The 15,128-nt window shown below is 34.4% G+C and overlaps 2 protein-coding genes across 2 annotated transcripts; both read right to left on the reverse strand.

Moving 5' to 3' along the window:
* Nucleotides 1-8,462: 8,462 nt before the first annotated feature.
* On the reverse strand, nucleotides 8,463-10,079 carry LOC113361906 (VAMP-like protein YKT61). Its single transcript, XM_026604988.1, has 6 exons — nucleotides 9,801-10,079; nucleotides 9,613-9,710; nucleotides 9,383-9,487; nucleotides 9,189-9,254; nucleotides 8,997-9,083; nucleotides 8,463-8,824 (listed from the first exon to the last, which is right to left on the reverse strand). The coding sequence occupies exons 1-6, from the start codon at nucleotides 10,009-10,011 to the stop codon at nucleotides 8,774-8,776; spliced, it is 618 nt and encodes a 205-aa protein (XP_026460773.1). The 5' UTR covers nucleotides 10,012-10,079; the 3' UTR covers nucleotides 8,463-8,773.
* A 355-nt stretch (nucleotides 10,080-10,434) lies between these two features.
* Nucleotides 10,435-12,420, reverse strand: LOC113358064 (ferredoxin C 2, chloroplastic-like). The gene is made up of 6 exons (XM_026601573.1): nucleotides 12,011-12,420; nucleotides 11,848-11,911; nucleotides 11,633-11,721; nucleotides 11,316-11,384; nucleotides 11,091-11,135; nucleotides 10,435-10,860 (listed from the first exon to the last, which is right to left on the reverse strand). Exons 1-6 carry the CDS (start codon nucleotides 12,308-12,310, stop codon nucleotides 10,816-10,818), a joined length of 612 nt encoding a protein of 203 aa, XP_026457358.1. The 5' UTR covers nucleotides 12,311-12,420; the 3' UTR covers nucleotides 10,435-10,815.
* Nucleotides 12,421-15,128: the final 2,708 nt, after the last annotated feature.

The raw sequence follows: 15,128 nt of genomic DNA on the forward strand, positions 1-15,128 counted from the left end.
GAATATTATGGTCATAAGGTATATTATGATCAAAATAACATACTTTGTGTCGAGATGAAATAGATTTTGGGCCTTCGGATACATTTGGGATCAATAAGAAAGTTCAAAGCCACATCGTACCTTTTTGGGTCACAAGGAAACTTTCAGGTTATAATAATAACAAAACAAATAAAGCGGTTTCCTTTTGTTCTCTTTTTACACTCTTGTTAAACTGGTTTCCGTTAACACGTCTTAGTTTTCTATTAGTACTTGTTTTTTCTTTTTTTTTGTATTTATAACTTGGAAAAACTCTGTCTCTTTGATGAATCAATTTAACCTATTTCTTGTGTTTAATTTGATTACCATTATGGCATCAGAGCAGAGAAATTCAAATTCTCCGGTTCTGATTCTTCAAACAATTTTATTTTTCTAAAACTCTCTATCAAATTTGTATTCATCAATTTGTCTTTTACACATTTTCTTTTAACATTTCTATTCAGATCTGGATTTTTCTTCTTCTTTTTCTCGATTCTCTTTATTCAAATGGAAAACCCCACTTTGTATTCAATTACCGAATTCTTATGAATCAACTCATTTATATTGTTTCTCTCGAGTTAAAAAATGACAACTCTTTGACATGCAAATCCTTAATGATTCATGTGATTCGCATATTCAAAATAATTAATTATTTGGATGGCTCTTATTCATGTCCTGTTCAGTTCACGATTCGAGCAAATGAGAACAACAATCGTGAAAATACGTTTTATACTGATTGGTTGGATGAAGACTCAACTAATATCATATGGATAAACACTACTTTTTTGATACAATATTCTCAATACTATATCTACTGCCTCCCATCAACTCTTGAAGAGTATTGAAGAACGCTTTGATCGTGTTTCTTCCACTCATGTTATCAACTAAGAGCTAAATTGGTGACTCTAAAGAAAGAAAAATCTTTTATTGCTACTTATACTATTGAAATTAAACAAATAGTTGATCAGTTAGCTACATCTGGATACATAATTTCTGATGATAAGGTTGTTATTGTTACTTTAGCTGGTCTATATCCAAATTGTTAGAGCATTGCTTGGTTGAGCCCACTAGCGGTGGTATGTCAAGTCAGTTGTCAACTTTAGATGCCAAAAATGCGTTCTTGATTTATTTTAGTAAAGCCAATTTTAGACTAGATCAGGTTTAAGTAATAGAGTGTGAAATCAAAACTATCATCATTGAAGAATGAAGGTTGAAGACTACATGAAGCCATCTTGGAGAACTTGACGAAAGGTTAGTGACAAACACTTGATTCTCTTGTTTACTCTATTTCTTGATCTATCGAAACAAAGTACTTACTCTATGGAAAAAATCATATGACGCTAAATATACATTTATGTATACACTCGAGGATATTTGAGCCTAAGACTTTAGTGAGAATGACCTTTTTTCCTGGAAAGGTCCTCATGTTGTAGTGAACGAAAATACGAATCCAACAAGCCAGGAATCACTATATTGCGAATTATAACGAAGAAGTTTTGAATAATTTATTAAAGTAACACTTATATTTGTGGCTAAAGTTAATTTCATGAATAGAAAATTATATACAAACTTTTGGCGACAGTTGGCGAATTAAAACCGGGAATGCATGACTAGAGGCCTATTTAGTCAAGTACTTGGTATTTCCTTTCCTAGATAAGGTAGCTTTGTTTCCAAGCAACCTAGCCTTGATCATTCTCTATAACTAGAGGTTTCATATAACCCCACAAATTATCCCATGAAAATTTGTGCATGTATTGCATAAGGTTTTCTTCCACATCTTTGTTCTTCACGAACAAGAGTGTGATTCTAAAAGACTTTACTTCGGGATCGTAAAGCACGGGGAAGCTATCCTCTTTGATAGTTACAAAACTTGCTTCTAGGTGTTTTTCATGAACCCTAGATTTGATAGATCAAGATATCTCAAAATTATTTCAATGTCATCTTGTGAGGGAGAATCAACTAGACTACAGAACATGTAAACCCTAATTGTTAAAGGGTATCTTATAAAGAGAATTAACGTTATGCTAGAAGAATTTCAAGATCATCTTCTAAAGAGAATTTTGGCGTTCTGGTAGAAGATTTACAAGAGAAATTCCTAAGGAGAATCAATGCTCTGCTAGGAATTCTACTGGTGCACGAATACAACTGAAGAAAGTATTACATCTAGTCCGAAATTTGGTAGTAGGTAATTGGTGTAACAACTTAATCAGTGTGTGTTCAATATGGACTAGGTCCCGGGGTTTATCTATAAGATTGTAGTTTTCCTCGTTAGCAAAAATCTCTGGTACCTGTGTTATTTCTTTTTGGCGTTTTATTGTTTTATCTTTATAATTGAAATACCACAAGTTGTACATATTTAAATATAGATAGTATCAACTCAACTATAAAGAACCTACAAGACCCGTTTTTATTGAATTCGTATAGATTACAGGACTTGTTCTTGTTGGAATTTGGTTCATGAACAATTCGGATGTATACTAGGTTTACCTTATTAAAATAATCTTAAATATAGTTTCATAACCGAACGTATAGATTGTACAAGGATTGTTAATATAGGTTCCCGAACGAAAAAGTTGGTGGTGCAGTACTTACCTTCTCATTTTCACATATTATGCATTTTTTCTATCTCAATTAGGATTTGAAATCCTCTAGTAAATAACACTAAATTACACATTCTCATGCTTGGTGAAGAAATTATCTCAATGCTAGATCTGTTTCCTCTCACCTTGAATCCATAATTTATTTCTTCTTTACTAATTTTAATGGTCGTGGATCTGCTAGCGGTTTTTATAGAGGATTCAATCCTAATTTTCCAAGAGGAGGTCGAAGTGATGCTCAATTTGGTAGACGTTCATGTAAAAAGAATTTTGGAAAAGGTCCTGGTCATTTTTCTTCTGGTATTCTACCTAGTTTTTCTTCAGGCTTTTACTCGTCTCCTAGTTCAATGCCAAGACCAGCAAGTTCGCCCTCTGGTGATAAACCCATTATGTCAAATTTGTTTAAGTATTATCATGCTGCCGATGGGTATTAAAAAAAATGAAATTTTCTTATAAAAGAAGAGAACCACCAAGAAATCTTTACGCAACACTTGTTACTGCTAATGTTTATGTGAGAATCCATGGTAAATGGATTCCTGAGCAACATATCATTTCACCCAAGATGTTAGCAATATTACTTCTACTTAAGGATTTCCTGGTGTTAGAATTATCAGTCATCTTATAAGGCTAAGAGCAAAAGATGGGATCTTCAAACCCAAAATCTTATTTTCTCCTAAATATGTCATTTCCTGGCATTATTTTTATTTTAATCCCAATTGTTATTCTCAGGAAGTTATGATTCTTGCATGACAAAGGATACGTTAATGAATACTTTTCTCTAAAATAACCCGATACTTGGTTTATGATATCCCTATACCTTGTTTAAAATTTTGTGGTTGTAAATGGGTCTTCAGATTAAGCATAATTGTGATGGTTCAATAGAAAGGCATAAAACTAGACTTTATACCAAAGTTTTCATCAATTAGAAGGTTTTGATTTTACTGATACTTTCAGCCTGTGGTTAAACCCCCATCCATTAAATTAGTTCTCTCCTTGTTGTAAACTTTATTTGGAGATTTATACAATTAGACGTTAGCAATACATTTATATATGTCGATTTGAAAGAAGATGTTTATATGAGTAAGCCACCTGGTTATTAAGACAATGGTCATTTAACATATGTTTGTAAACTGCATAAATCTCTTTATGACCTTAAGAAAGCATCAAGGGTCTGATATGAAAAATTGCTAGATTAATTAGTTGTTCTAGACTCCATTCCTTATTTAGAAGACTCCTCTTTGTTTGTTCAAAAGTTAGGTACTCAGCTTACTAAAGTCTATGTGGATGACATGATTATTACTGACTGTAATCCTTCTCATTGTGATTCTGTAATTCCTCATATTTCTGTTTGATTTCTAAAATATTTGGGGAGCTTATACTATTTTCTGGGTTTGGAAGTCAAATGGAACGATTTTGATCTTTTCTGTTCCATACCAACTTTGCGTTGGAGCTCTTGTAACGAAAAGTTTGGTTGAAATTATTCAATGTACCACTCATTGTCCTGATTTTTTCAAGATGGGTGCCTCTGATGGTGAGCCATTATTTAGTCCTACATAATACAGGTCAATTGTAGGTTCTCTCCAATATTTGACATCGACCAGACCATAAATCTTCTTTGTTGTGAATCAGATTTGCCACTTTATGCATTATCCTACTTTTTCTAACCTTGTTTCTACCAAGAGGGTTCTCAGATACATCAAACATACCTATGATCATGGTTTCTTCTTACTAGGGGTTTTACAGCTTTGTAATGGTACACGTATATTGATTAGGGTGGTAATCCTGATGATGAGATATCCATTATAGGTTATGGTGTCTTTGTTGGTGCAAATCCTTTCAATTGTTATGTTAAGAAACATCCAAGTATCCTCAAGCCTTCAACTAAAGCCGAGTATAGATATTTAACTTCCACACTTGCTTCAATTGTTTGACCCTGTCAATTGCTTATGGATCTTCATGTGTTTCTTCCTTTCTCTCCAACTTTTTCTTGTGACAACAAAGCCTCAATAACTATTGCATCTAAATTTAATCCAGTTTTCTACAAAAGGATGGAGCATCTACCTATAAATTTTTCATCTAGAGAACTTGTTGAAATGCAAGTCGCTTATCATGGAGCAAGTTGCTAATATTTCTACCAAGGGTTTGGCTGCTCATTTTTTGGGTTCTTGAAAAACAAGTTGAAAGTGGTTTCGCCACTTTACCTTGAGGTAGTGTGATAATACTACAAATAAAACATTTCATTTTGTTTTCCTTTTACACTGGTTAACACGTGTCAGTTTCCTATCAGTACTTTCCCCGCCATGTATGACGTATTTATACATTGTAATAATTCTATTTCTTTGTTGAATCAATTGAATCTTATTTTCTCTTTCTAATTTGATTACAAGTTACACATACATAATGCATATTTTGTATCACAAATTAAATATTGGATCGCGATATGAATTTGGCCCATCAAGCAAATGTTAATTTACATCGACTCATAAGTCTAGGTTCAAGCACACTATAAATCATAAGTTAGTTTTTCTTTTTTTTTCCCTTCTTGCACAAGTCACCGAGGCACTTTTTCTTTTTTTATAAATTTTGTGATAAACAAATAAATTTTGCCGGCCCGAGTCGGGACCAACGTGCTAAATTTATAATTCGCTAAATTTATAAAATAATATTTTTTTTTTAGCTTTCTACAGGTCTCTTCGAATATATAAATTAATAACTCTCCAATTTATATAAATTTAGTTTTACATTTATACTAATTTGGTAAAGAATGATTCATTTGTGATTTGGCTTTCCTTAAAATTGACGTGACGTTGAATTTCATCTTGGATTTTTCTTAACATTAGAAGAGTTTTTGGTGTTGTCATTTCCTGATGCAATAAAAACCTATTCAACATCTTTGTAGCTTTGATAGCTTCTTTACGGGAAGGTGGCTCTGTAACTACACTTTCATCTTCAACTTCCATGTCATCACTTTCGTATTTTCCCATGACACTCTTAATTATTTCTTGGTCAGTCAACATATCTGAATCAATATCCTTTTGAGGGTTGTTTAAAAGAAATTCAACATCCATTCCACAGTGATAATTAAATCTATTGATTAAATTTTGAAATTCTCCAGTTCCTTTACTATCTAACGCTTCACTTGGGTTATTTGATACGTTGCCATCCATTGAACGAATCTTACAATGACGAAAATAATTTGCAATGCAATAAGGTATATTGCTTCATTTTGTTGATTATTTTTTTATAGAACTAAACAATATTTTGATAAACTAATTAATATATAATTTAATAATTATTAATTTATAATTCAAACATTAAAAGAAGAGAATAAAGTCTATTACAAAGCTTTAGTTGGTAACCTAACAACAAGCTGGGCTCAAACTCCTTTTTGACAAAATATTGTTTAACTTATGCGATTATTTAATATCGCGATAAATTGATAAATTTTCCCGATCCGGATGCTATTATTTTATAGGGGTTATAATGTATAGCAAATTGTAGTAAATCTTGGTCACATTGCATATTTTGAGACACAAATTATATTGGATCACAATGCAGATTTGACCCATTACGCAAATGTTAACTTATAGCGACTTGCAAGTCTAGTTTTAGGTCACACCACAAATCTAAAGTTTGGAAGCTATTTTTCATTAGTTATCTTTTTTGCACAAACTACCGAGGCATGTTTAAAATAAATTTTGGGTCACACAACAAATTATTTATTAAGATCTAGGTGACAAACAAATTTAAAGCCACGAGGAAAATTATAAACCTCGTAACCATTTTGGATTGTTAAGTATTTATTGGGTCATTGCCTAAATTTGAAGTCTTGAAGTAGATCTTGGTCACGATGTCATTTTGAATCACAAGACAAATTTTGAGTCATGATACAGATTTCAAAAGTGAAAACTACAGTGAGATCTATTCTCCCACATTTTTCCATTGAGAAACCCACAGATAGAAAACTTCAGGCGCGCACCCATTATTTGAGGAAAAATTTCCCACAAACCCATATTTATTAAAATTAGTGTTTCGCTTCTTCTTCCTTCGCTTTTTTTTTTTTGTGATTTCCTTCGGTTCTTTTAAAATCTTCCTTTTGCGATTTTCTTCTTTTTGCCGAGAGAACAAGGAGAAATACAAACTTTGATTTGTTTCTAGGATTTGCAGATAAGATACAAACTTTGATTTGTTTTACTGTTGGAAACAGTTGATTCACATGTTTGTGGAATCAAGAGGTCGTCTTTGAAGAAACAAGGTGCAAAGTCAATTATTGAACATTTAAAAGTTAACACCAGTTTAACTCCATAATTTCGATTTCAGTGTAGGTTCACAGTTCCAAACCGGAGCGATTACTTTTTTTTTTTGTTCGAAACTTCATTATTTTGCCAATGAATGCCAAAATATAATTTGTGAAACTGTTTATGCTCCAGAGGAGGTTAAAAGATCTTCATGGACATACATACGGGATCTAGAGATCAACTGGCTGATTTTTATGGAATTCGGAGCTGCTGTTGGTGGTGTTCTATTGTTGTCCGGTTCTTATCACAATATTAAGCCATTAACATTACTTTTCTGTAGTGATGTGCTATTCCTATTCCTCCTTCCGTTTTTGGGGGTTTGCCTGGCAATGCATTCTCCTGATGTTTTTGGAAATGTATTCAACTGTAGCTCAGTAGCTATACGTGCATCCTCTTCTCATCGTAAAAGCAGTAGAGAACTAGGCAGTCCGCCAAGGCCATTTATTTCGAGCAATTTGATTTTGCAGCACGATTTGATTTGGAACTCAGGTATATTTAACAGTGACTGAGGGAGTTTAGAGGCTGAAATTTAAAAGTTATCCTTATATATATCGCAAGAGTATACAGCTCACTGATACATACGGGGCAATGAAGTACTACCACCATTCATGTGAATTTGAAGAATATTCAGAAAGCTTAAGAAATAGAAGTGTTCAGAGAGCTTACAAATTGTAAATATTTAATTGTCATGCATTATGCAGTTCAGAGAATGGTTTCATAACACGTTATGAAGCTACTTTTTTGTTAGTATTAAAACAAAAACAAAAAAATGGCTGCATAATTTGTCATGCACCTACACTAATATATGCATAACATGTTATGCAGTCTAGAAAAGGGATGCATAACCTGTTATGCATCCGAAAAATACGACTGCATAATACATTATGCATCGAGAAAATTGTTGCACAATCTTTTATGCATCGAGAAAATAGATGCATAACCTGATATGCATCCGTAAATAGGATGCATAGTGCATTATACATTAATATTTTTATGTACCCACTAAAATCAACCACAACAATGGTTATATAACTTGTTATAGATGCATAACTTTGTTATCCAAATGCATAATTTGTTATGCAGTGGGGAAAATGGTTGCATAATTCGTTATGCGTCTGCAGAATGTGTTATGCATCTTTTTTGGTGGCTGCATAATAGTTGTGTATCAAGTTTTCGAAAGTTTTGCCTAAAATGATGATCACCTCCGATTTTTTCGTGAAAAACAAAAATTTGATATTCTTGTTTGTACTCATTGCGTAGCTCTCTTAAAAAGATTTCCAACGATATAAAATTTGTAAAATTCCAAGGCGCGTATTTTTAGATATGTTATATCCAAGTTGTGATGCCAATTATATCCCTGATGCATAACCCGTCATGCGGATGCATAATCCGTCATGCAAACATTTTTAATAATTTCATATAATTATGGGTGTCACGGAAATAATTATGGGTGTCACGGTACCTAAAATTAATTGTGGGCTTGACAATGAGAATATTATTTTTTTGGGCCTGCGCCTAATTTTCCCATTTCACTGAAATTTGAACCATAAGGTACACACAAGAAGCCCATTTCAATTCACATAATTCTTTTAGATCACAGAAACACCTTAAAGATTTCGGTACTGGAAACTGATTTTGGATGATGCAACAAATGCTCGGTCAAAATGACAGGTTTTAGATCATAACGCATGATGACCAACTAAAACAATACGATATTTCCAACATAATTCTTCAGTTCAAAAGCACCCCCATATGTTAAACATAGTAACACACTAGTAAGCAGCAAAGCGTTAAATTGACTAGCCAGCTCCCAGTCCAGGGGCAGGGAGTAAACATCTTTTGTCGTTGTTTTCAGACGGTTGTCTATAATACTGTACAACATTGGTTGGTTTTCTTTGCCTGCTTGTAGAATAGCTGTACCGGAGATCCATGGCCATGTAAAAGAAGAGAAGAGCCTCATCAACAACAAATAAACCAATTCTTCCTCAGATGCATGGTGAACGGAAAATTAACACGCTACAAAAACTTAAAAATATAGAGCCGAAAGCTTCATATTATGCGTGCCAAGCCTATTCTATAAACCCACCTGAGATGCTGCACTAAGATCTGAACTCTTCTCAACTAAGCTGTCCAGCTTCTCTCCCCTTTCAAGCACACTATCAATGGTCTTGTGCTGTTTTTAAGACGCACAATTAACATATGTAGTTTGGAATTTATAGTTGATGGTAAACCTCATGTAAGATTGGAATGTACTCAAAGCCCATAGCAAGATACTTACAAGGATGATTTTCGTTTCGTCTAATCCCCTCTCAATTTTTAGCAACTTATCAGCCTCAGCAGGATCCTGAAAGGATATATGAATAATGCTTAATAATGAAACTAGAACTCCAGAAACAAAGTGTCTCGCATGAACTTTTTTTAGCTGCCTGAGCTGCTAATTCACAGGAGAAGCGAATTAGAGCAAGAATATACCTGAAATTTGGTTAACGAATCATTTAAAAACTGCCACGGTTCAGTTGCATCTGCCTGCGAATTGCTCCAAGTATCCCCAAATATTTTTTGATATTCATCTAGTACCTGCCCAACAAATTTTTTTACATGGGACTTATAAGACTGTGCTAAAAACATAATCCAACCTGCATTTAATATAAAACAAGAATGGAAAAGCAACTAGTTGGTGTGTAGGTAGGTCGGTAAGGTACCTTGTTGAGAACAGAGAAAGCGCTTCGGACAGGGTAGTGATCGTCCATAAAACCAACAGCACACAAACCATTTTGATTGTAAGAATGCACCTTGTATTCTGCTCATAAACCACATCGTCAATATACTTGCTCATAAATCAAAACAAAGAATACGAATAATTGATGAACTCAGAAAAGTTGTTCTTTACCTTCGTGCTGGATGGATTGGCGTTGAGTAGGTGAAGTACGTTTCGCAACAGTGCGTCCAAAGAAGACGATGAATTCTTTAACACCATTTTTCTGGAAATAACCAAACTGGCTTACATCTGATGCATTAGCTAGTATTATCGGATCCATCTCTGTTGATGACTCTGTATTACTATTATTACACTTGAAAACCAGAAGCGCCGTGATCTTCATTTTACTTATTTCTACTATTTGATTTCAGAGTAGTGGTCAACTTAGTGATTTTAAAGAAAGAGATTTCCATCTTTTTTTCCTTCTTTTAAAACCAAGGAATGTGAGTGGGAGGATGCCCAATTCCAAAGTAATTCTTCTGCAGAATATGATTCCCACTCCACCAGGGAAAGGGGCAACTACCCCATCTTTTCTCAATTTTCTATCCTTTTCAGAACACCAGAAAAGAAAAACTAACATTTTTAATGTGATGATGGGCCAAACAAATCTTCTCTATAATGCCTCACTTTAATTCCATATTCCTCTTCATGAGTAAATGTACACATAACAATAAGATTATCATCACTTGGGTTATGTTTAGGGGGGCATTCCAGGCTAGTAGTGACAGGCCAGTAGTTACTGGCTTACTGCCGAAGGCCAGTTATGTAAAGAACATATGATTAGAAAACGGAATGTAACAACAATAAGCATCAGTGTGACAACAATAAGCATTAATGTACAATATACGAGGCAGCAGGACGTAAACTAATAACACATACACAAAAAGGAGAGGGAATACATTGTGGTTGGAATTTCGCTATTCAAACAAAGAAAAGAACTTCCAATTCTGCAGATTTTTGGGATGTGGAAATCTCTACGGTTGTTGTTTGCATACTGCACGACCCTTCAAGAGATGACGCTAGACAAAGAGAAGGATAATAATACAAAAACGTTTCTTGCCTTAGCTTAGTGCTCTACTCTTAGCCTCCTTCCAAACATATAAAGTAAACTCAGATGCTGCAGTTCCGTATTTGATTAGTATTTATCTCATTCATCCCCTAAAGCCAGCTCCAACGCGTAGTCATCTCTTTCCTGAATAGTAAAGACGAACTTAAAGCCATCAATAAACATTCTCGAGACTACTACTGAATTTTAAGTTGGCATTCACCTGATAAACTCCAATACAATTTTAAAATACAAAAAACGAGTATCCCGTTTGAAAGTATATGTGCTTGACGGAAATTAACAATAGGGACTTGGAAATTCAATCTAGTATGCATGCACTACATATGAATACATTGATGTGCTTAGGATTTACTTACAACTGGTCCTCTGGCAAAATATCTTCCAAATTGGAGCCAATACACCTGCACCATACAGAAGATCCCCATGTTTACATTAAATTAAATTCATAGCATTCAAAAGACTTGGACACATACAAAACATTCCAAACGAAATTCAGAAAAAGAGAAACAGTTCATTTTTAAATGTACTCTTACTCTGACACAATAGACATGAATAAAATTGATTATTCTAGATTACATTACCTCGTCTTCGTCCTGGGTTTCAACTTCTATGTCAGAGGACGGAAATCCCACGCAGAGCAAAGCATAACCCTGCATTGGGTGGAACACGCAACACATAGATGAAATTGATATGCTATACAATCGCATTTCAACACTCAACTTTCAGCATTCATCAATATAAGTATGGGAAAGCATAGGAAATCAGGCATCTTAATATTGTTGCTAAGATAGAGAGACATACAAATTTTAAATGTGTTAACAAAGTCGTTACGGGTCTACAGCAACATGGATACTACTTGTAACTAGCTAGAAAATACAGAAACATAACTAGTTATAACCTGATCTTTGAGTTCAGCCGAAATGCCAAGGGCCTCAGGCTGTCTTAATTCTCCCGATTTAATCCGAACCGCACAACTCGTGCAGCAACCTAGAATTCATAAAAGCCACACACAAAATTCTAGTCATTACTTATTGATTCTAATTATTACTCAGATTACTAAATGTTACATGAACTGATAATGATAATTGAATTGAATTAGTACGCCAGAATTACCATGTCTACAAGCAAATGGCAAAGAAATATTCTGAGCCTCAGCAGTATGCAATATATACTGATCCTGCAAGCCACAAAATTTAATATTAGGATTTTCCGAGGTTTATTAACAGCAAAAGCGCAAATTTCCCAAGCAATGTGGAACTATTAGTTCAGTTAGTACCTCGGGAACGAAGAACTCGTGAACAACACCTCGCTCCCTATCATGAACTGTGACTTTGTGAAGCTGAGAAGTATTAGTTCCACTACTACTACGACCTAGGTCAAATTCGTCGAGATCTTCTCTTGTTGTTGCCACTGCTCTGATTCTGGTGGTACTGTTCCTTTTAGTCTTGTATCTGTTTGATGGAATTGCTAAATGAGTACTGTTTTGAATGAAATCTTTGCATGATGAAGATGATGGTGATGACCACTTGTGATAATAGTTGAAATTACTACAAGGGATTCGAAGATCCATCGCCATTTTATCTTCCTCGTTTCTCACTAAAATGAAGAAGAAGAAGGAAGAAGAAGAGGATTTTATGTGTGTCCAGAATCCAGATTAGTAAAGCTATCCACAAGAAGACCACTGTGGACTGGAGTGAGTGGAACCACTTGTTTAGCTCCTTATAGTTCTGATCCGAACCATATAAGTAGGAACCAAAGCATCATTCCTTTTTTCTATGAGGTCCAACCAATGTAGTTAATATCGGATACCGGTTTGTCTCGTCCGGGAATCGGTACACTGGTATAACATTGTATCGGGGAGATTTCGGTTTCAAATATCGGTGCAATATCGGCTTTAAGTTTACATCTATATTTTTTTTAATAAACACTTGTATCAAACATCAAATTTATATCTATAACCTTTATATTACTAGTAAAATTGCATGTGCTAGGCACCTGCTGCAAATACAATGTCTAACAATCCAAAATTCGTTTTTATTTTGTTAGCTTTTTTTCTTTTTTAATTACACCAAAAACTAACCTATATTGTGCATATTATTATGTATTAATAAGGTAAGCTATCAATGGTGCTAGTGGAGTTGTATGCAAATATAAGAAGACAACTAGGTGCACAGTAGAATAGATGAAGGAAGAACTACGGATTTTCATTAGTTTCCAGCTTTCATTTCTCTGTCTTCATTACATATACATATGGATACAGGGAGGGCTATTTATAGCCAACATCATCAAGTGGTAAAATAAACATGTGTTAGGACTTATCCTAAATACAATCAGCTTATCTTAATACGTAAAATTTATCCAGCTTCTTGACACGGTCAGAGGAGGTGAGAAATCACTCGAACATGCTCGAGTAATTTAGAGATTGAGATGGTGGGCCACCCATTAAAACTGTGTTCACACGACACATATTAATTTGACCTAAATGGTACATGTCCTATTTTATAAATATTAGGATACCAAAATGCACAAATTAAAGCATGTTTCATTTAGCCTCCACGATCGTGAATGAAGTGTCACCGACTTATTTAGCTTTTGGCATCTCACATACACGTGGAAGTGCATATGGCTTATAGGAAAAGGTTCGTATTCCAGAGGAATGAAAATCTAGGCTAGGGTGTATTAGGATGTATCATCGTAAAAACTAGGGATAGGATCATAGGATGAACTATTTTCAGTTACCACCACCTCCACGGCTCCACCCACCGTCTTCAGTTACAACTCTACCATTAACGATTTAAAAATATCATGCTGCTTACTTTAGCAATTGATCTTTTAAGGGAATGTTTATCGGGTCTTCATCTTGTTATATATCTGTAATTGGAATTCCGCTGCTTTGAAATGCAATCAACTTATTTTTTGAAGATCCAAAAGGTGAATTTAATCTTAGATTCTAGATTCAAGCTGATATTCCATATTTTGTTGATTCTCTAATCTCTATATAGTTTGGATTAAATATACATTAATTGAATGAGCACAAAAAAATTCATCTCTGAATAATTGGTAGGTAATTTATCAGTGGCGGTGGCGGCAATGGTTATCAGGGGGTTCTGATGAGCATCAATTGAATCTCACCATTGAGATTGAGAAGAAGAATTATTTTGGCTGCGAAAAAGGGTTTCTGATAATTGTTCTGCTGGACATTCGATGAGAATCATGAGATTTAGGGATTTTATTACATATCAGAGAATCCCTAAATTTCCCTGATGTTCCGAAACTATCACGTATCGGAAAATCGGTTGTACCGTTTTCGTGTATATCGGCCGATATTATCGGCAGAAAATCGTCTCGCGATATTATAGTTTCCGTTTCGCTCTACCACCGGTACCGGTAATATCGCCGATGTTTCGGCCGATACGGGCGAAATTGACTACACTGGGTCCAACTAGGTCTATTAATATTTGTCCAATATCCGGTTATTCGAGATCCTATAGGATTTTATCCGTTTTATCGGATATCGGATATTATATGTTATCGGATACTTTTTCCTTAACATATCGGAAACAGATTAAGCTATATCCGTTTGTTTAAATATCCGATATGTTAAGGACGTACTTGTAATTTTCTCATATCCTTATTTTATTTGACTCCACTAGTAGAGGACTCGAGAAGTCATTTCGTTTTTTATTTTTTTCTTCTCTTCTCAGTTCTCACCGCCTCTCCAGTCCACTGAATCTCTGCAACGTTAGTCATTTTCGATTCTTCTGTTATTTTTCGTTTTAACAACAGGAGTTAGTCATCTTCGATTCTTCTACTACGTCAATTTGTTAAACTTGGTGTGAAAGATTGAGGAAACCCTAAATTACGCTGGTCGCTGGTACCAATCTTTCTCTTCTCTATGTGTAGAAAGTTATCTAGTATTGCGGTTCTGGTCGTTTGTTGATAGAATTTGATGATATAAAGTGATGAATTTGTATGAGTTTCTATGAAATTAGAATTTATTAGGGTTTTGAAATCAGAAATTGCAAATTAGGGTTTCTGTTGCTGTTTCAAATTTTGGGTTTGCTTTTCAATCATAGGATAAACTTGTTGAGTTTGCTGGTTATTATTGATTGAATTGAATCATTTAGATGATGATTGAAGTTGGGTTTTCTCTTTATTGGTTAAATTTTAATGAAAACCATAGGTTGTAGAACATGAATCATGTTGATTACCCATGGATTTATAATTGATGTCAACTTGCACAATATAGTAGCCTGATACTCTAGGAGTATATATAAAATACAATTTGTTTTTTTTTTCCTGATCTCCCAGCTCAAGGGAATATGTTGTAGTTACTTGTGAATTGTGATATTGTCAGATTGGTGGTCATGGTGTCGGATATTCATTGAACGAAA

This window comes from Papaver somniferum, chromosome 3 (assembly GCF_003573695.1).
Source record: "Papaver somniferum cultivar HN1 chromosome 3, ASM357369v1, whole genome shotgun sequence".
NCBI classification, from domain to species: domain Eukaryota; kingdom Viridiplantae; phylum Streptophyta; class Magnoliopsida; order Ranunculales; family Papaveraceae; genus Papaver; species Papaver somniferum.

Bases quoted from the DNA above. Each gene is read 5' to 3' on its own strand.
- LOC113358064 (XM_026601573.1), bottom strand. From the start codon at position 12,310: ATGGCGATGGATCTTCGAATCCCTTGTAGTAATTTCAACTATTATCAC. The intron at 11,722-11,847 runs GTAATTCTGGCG...TATGAATTCTAG, and splicing joins GCCATTTGCTTGTAGACATG to GTTGCTGCACGAGTTGTGCG. The intron at 10,861-11,090 runs GTAAGTAAATCC...TTTACTATTCAG, and splicing joins ATTTTGCCAGAGGACCAGTT to GAAAGAGATGACTACGCGTT.
- LOC113361906 (XM_026604988.1), bottom strand. From the start codon at position 10,011: ATGAAGATCACGGCGCTTCTGGTTTTCAAGTGTAATAATAGTAATACA. The intron at 9,084-9,188 runs GTAAGTATCTTG...TCTTAAAAACAG, and splicing joins ACGAAACGAAAATCATCCTT to CACAAGACCATTGATAGTGT. The intron at 8,825-8,996 runs GTGGGTTTATAG...TCTCCGGTACAG, and splicing joins ATCTTAGTGCAGCATCTCAG to CTATTCTACAAGCAGGCAAA.